This window comes from Hordeum vulgare, chromosome 6H, assembly GCF_904849725.1.
Source record: "Hordeum vulgare subsp. vulgare chromosome 6H, MorexV3_pseudomolecules_assembly, whole genome shotgun sequence".
NCBI classification, from domain to species: domain Eukaryota; kingdom Viridiplantae; phylum Streptophyta; class Magnoliopsida; order Poales; family Poaceae; genus Hordeum; species Hordeum vulgare.
Window position 1 is genome coordinate 10,016,278 of NC_058523.1, and position 4,981 is coordinate 10,021,258.

Sequence of the window (4,981 nt, forward strand, 5' to 3'; positions counted from 1 at the left end):
TTTTTGCTGATTTGTACAACAGTTCATAGTCATGTCTCCATTGTATTCTGGGGATTTCATTTTGTACTATAGTTTTCCAATGTTTACCCATGATTTTTAGCAGGCACTATATTATTTAGCCATTTTGGAATGAAAGTTCGTTCACCTCCATGACTAAAAACAGTTATGGAAGAGGTGGAACTTTAGAGAATGGTTGTGTATGTTGCTTGCCAAATTTAGCTTCATAATTGTAGTATTTTGACATACCAGTATGGACCATATACTTAACATTAACATGTCAAGAACATTTTGGTGAACACAAAACTTAATCGGGGCATCAATGATTAAGAGTCTTCTTGGCTGATATTGTCCAGTTTCGTGTATGTTTGTGCTTTTGAGACGACAACATTCCTCGTATCATGTCATGTATTTTTTTATAAGCTTTAATAGGCGAAGCAACCTTTTTTCTACCACGCGTCAATGGCTACTTGAAATCCATTCATTCATCATATTAGTACTACATTTGTTTAAAAATCATTAAAGATTTGGGTTTGTCCCAAGTCAAACTCGTTTTAGTTTGACTACTTCTATAGAAAAGGATAATAACATTTGGAACACCAAATTAGTCTCATGAGATTCTTCGTAAAATATATGTTTGTACTATGTGTATTCGGTGTTGTATGTCTCAGAACATTTTTCTATCCAGACTTAAACAAGTTTGACTTAAGGCAAATATAGAACATAAATTTGTTGTAACAGAGAAAGAATTACTCCTTCTGATCCAGCTGTACCAAATCAGTGACAAATAATATGCGCCAAAGAAATTAGTATATTATTATAATTGGGTCGGCCCGTAATATATCGTTCTTTTTAATATATACCTTCAAGCGATTTTTCTGATACTTATTCTACAGGTTTCATTTTTATTTTATTTTCCAAGTTTGTTTTAAGCTTCCTTTTATATATAAACAAATCCAGTTATAGTTCGCTTTAAATCCTTATTCTATTTTCATTATTTTGTCCCATGAAGACGTAAACACAAACTTATAAATTATGCAATTTTTTAAACAAGTGTAGGAAAAGTTGTGTATCATCATTCAGGACCATAAGAACGGACATCTATTGTGTATCCTCACTGTATTTTTAGAATTGAAAAACTTTTAAAAAAAAATTAGTGTGTATCTTGGACAATATTCAGCGCCGTTTTACAAAATTATTATACTTATATCCAGTTATATGCCCAACTACCGGTCTTCTTATTCGTTTATTTTTCAGGTGTTTATTTCCTCAATTTCGATTTTCCGTAATAAATGAAGAAACAAATATAATCTTTATTAATAAATATTTTATGTATATTTGTAATTATTTTTTCCAAATAAAATGTAAAAATAAACAGGAACTTGGTAAATAAAATAAATAGGAAACCGGTACAATACACATAAGAGGTACATTACTGGGCCTCCCCAACTACATGTGCTGCTGAAGGCGCTATACGAGAAAACGGTTTATGACGCTTTAGATCATTACTAGCAAACATGCCCGTGCGTTGCATGCTAAATAAAAAATATCATCCTTCATAAATACAGCCGACGTCATCAGCAAATCACTTGAAATCTTTCACGATGATGCATGACAAACAACATGATAAGTGGTGTTGCACAAAAACATAAATGTGGGATGTTTTTTGAACCGTACTCAAGGTGTTTCCGGTTTATTAGAGAACAATATTATCTACCTAGTTGCTGCTACCTCTTTACGCCTTTTTTGTCGTTCCTCCTCAGTGGTGCCCACAAATATTGCACTAGGATGAAAATAGAGAAGTGCATTTTAGTACTCGATGATAACTTGTGCATAAGAGCATTATTTTTGTCTTGCTGGTATATGTGTTTGCAACTGTAATCCAAGTCAAGATTTAATCTAGTGCAAATGCATTAAACAACTCCATGAAAAACAATCAATCTATAAGGACATGCATACGGATTGTTCAATATTGCATATCAACATCGATATTGTTAAAATAAATCGGTATAGGGGTCGTTCATTGTGCACTGGGCGAAATAGATAGAATAGTTATTGTGCACTGGAATCAACATCTCGTATGGTGCCAATAATAGCTTTTGTGAAAGCATCAAACTCTCATATACTCAATTTATGGTATATGAACATATATAATAGGCATTTTCAAATACCCCATATAAAGAAGGTAATTAATTAAGGTTGCATCCTAAACCTATTTTAAGAAATTATTGACATGTAAGATAACAAATATTTGAAATCTACAATTGTTTCTAAAAAATCATATATAACATGTTAGATTCTGAGTTAGGACTTGAAAGAGATGAATTTTTTGAAAATTATTTGGATTTGTCCGACAAAAGAAAATGAAAAAAAAGAAAAAAAAAAGTTGCATTCGAACATGGGTCTCTTGGTTGGAAAGGTGGGGCTCTAGCCAGTGGGGTGCCTGAATGTTTGTTGTACACTACCGGGTCGATGGGTAATAAACAAAAGTCCACTGTAGCAACTTATGGAGGAAACAACTTCATTTTTTCCTCACTTATGGGTACTCTAGCGGGTAATTTGTAGGAACTTTAAGGGTTGTAGGACGGACGGGCAGAAGCCCTAATTTCTTTATTAGCAGGTATGTATTAGAGAACCGATCAGCTTGGGTTGGTTTGGTTGATTATATCTCAGGCGTCATTGAGGTTGGTGCTGTAGGTTCGAACCCTATTTTTGCAACAACAAAGATCTTCATTGCTTCTCTCCGATATGCTGATGTGACACCGAGCTAGGCTGCGGGGTGTAGCGGAAGAGGTAGCCAGACTGTATTTGTGCATATTCTTGTATTTGATTACCGTAGTGAAGCACTCTCAGATTTTAGGACCATTGTCGTACATGCCTAAGAGGACAAGGATTGTATGTGTAATTATCTGAGAGAAACGAGGTTTTTTAACAGGGTCATTTTACTTCTTTTTCTCACATGAGAGGTAAGAGTATTATCATAGATATGAGCTGTTGATTTCTTTAAGTAGTTGGTCTGGCTACTCTTACCATCTTACTTGCCATGTGAAAAGAGTGGGTAAGCGGGACCATGTTAAAATTGCTCCTTAGAAAGTTTTGTCTACTCCTCCTTACTTCGTTTTCTGCTCTCCTCATTTCATTGTTTTTCCTCCGACATTTGGTCTTTTCACTATCGGTTTTTCTTCAAAACCGCCTCAACTGCCCCATGTTCTAATTGCAAAATCATGTTTCGGTTGGTAAATCAATAAATGACGATTCTCCCGGAAAAAATGTTGATTCAATTGGCAGCTGAAATCTATTTATCGATAATACAAAAGGACGAGTAAATCACGGTTGTTGCAGACAAAATATTTGATGCTAATTCGGTTGGCACCAAAAAAATCCATTTATGTTAATAAAATTGTCAGTAAATCGTGTCTATTGCAGACAAAATTTCCGAGGCCTTCCAACACACGACGTTTGCCTAGCACCCAATAAAAAAAATCTGGCATGCGATCTTATAGCAATTAATACCTTTCTTTTTATTCCCTTCTTTTCAAAATATATGTCTTTTTCAATATTTTACTATGGAGTATGTATGAAGCAAAATGAGTGAATCTGTACTCTAAAATATGTTCGTATATATACGTATGTAGTTCATAACAAAATCACTAAAAAAACTTATAATTAGGAACAGAGTAAAAAGTTGCTATAACATTAAATTAATACTCCCTCCGTTTCTAAATATAAGTCTTTCTAGAGATTTCACTAGTAGACTACATACGGATATATGTAGACATATTTTAAAATGTAGATTCACCCATTTTGCTCCGTATGTAGACTCCTAGTGAAATCTCTTAAAAGACTTATATTTAGGAACGGAGGGAGTACCTAAGAAGCGAGGTATGTAGTCCATAGTAAAATCACTAAAAAAATTATAATTAGGAACCGAGTAAGTAGTTGCTATAACAATTAATTAGTACCGAAGAACCGGGATATATGTAGTCCATATTAAAGTCGTTAAGAAAACTTATAATTAGGAATGAAGTAAGTAGTTGCTATAACAATTAATTAATACCTAAGAACCGGGCCCTGAGATTTTTCACAATCTTCCCAGTGCTCGCAAGAGAAGTATATCACGATCATACATCCATTTCCATCCTTATATATATGGACCATGTCCCCCGATGCAGCAAAACCATCTCACAACAAGCGTCCGCCTGGCTGCCTACTGCTGTATCGATACATCATCGGCACCATTCATCCTCACGATGGCCAAGCACACCGCACCAGTACGCGCGGCCACGCTTCTCCTAGTCATATGCCTCCTCACTACCCAGGCGCGATGTAATAATCCCTGCTGATTCCTCTCTCTATTTGCTCTTTCTTGTTTGCTTCGTTGATCATGTCGCTAGCTTGGCGGTTACTCAATGCTATATCTCGTGCCATGTATGCAGGCCGGATCATGGACGACGACGGCGTCGAGAAGATTAGTTTGCCCAATGGGTTGTGCGTCCACGATGAGAGGTCATTCGCCTGCAAGGGCGAACGTTGCTATTGCTGCCGCGTGGGTTTGGAAGTTTGTTACTTGTCGATGGACGAGTGCAAGAGGGAGTGCGTCAAGAAAATGGGGCCGTCGCCGGGGGCTGGGGGCGGCAACGGCAACACCTCTCCGATAGCTTAGCTACCATGTTTTTCGCAAGAAATGTATGATCCACCAATGATGTGAATATTTTTCAAATAAGAAAGAACTATTGATCACCATTTTTCTACTTTTCTTGTGAGCCGCGTCATAAGCTTTTGCACGATCTTTGGTCACCTCTACATCAGAACCTAGTGCTTCGCCGCCGGCGTCCTCGTGTTGCTTGGTCCGGCCGGTAAGGTCCCTGAAAGAGCCCTCGTTTTGATCAACCGCTGACGAGCCAGACTGGAGGACCAGACCGAGCAGCCTCATGGTCTGGCTTTAGTGGATTGGATGTTGGAATTCGTCCATGGATCAATCACA

At 36.9% G+C, this 4,981-nt stretch overlaps 1 protein-coding gene across 1 annotated transcript; it reads left to right on the forward strand.

Annotated features, from left to right (window-relative positions):
- Positions 1-4,184: 4,184 nt before the first annotated feature.
- Positions 4,185-4,740, forward strand: LOC123404076. The gene is made up of 2 exons (XM_045098005.1): positions 4,185-4,323; positions 4,434-4,740. The coding sequence occupies exons 1-2, from the start codon at positions 4,248-4,250 to the stop codon at positions 4,658-4,660; spliced, it is 303 nt and encodes a 100-aa protein (XP_044953940.1). The 5' UTR covers positions 4,185-4,247; the 3' UTR covers positions 4,661-4,740.
- Positions 4,741-4,981: the final 241 nt, after the last annotated feature.

Excerpts from the sequence above, each read along its gene's own strand:
- LOC123404076 (XM_045098005.1), top strand. The coding sequence starts at position 4,248 with ATGGCCAAGCACACCGCACCAGTACGCGCGGCCACGCTTCTCCTAGTC. Across the intron at positions 4,324-4,433 it reads CCTCACTACCCAGGCGCGAT|GCCGGATCATGGACGACGAC; the intron begins GTAATAATCCCT and ends CCATGTATGCAG.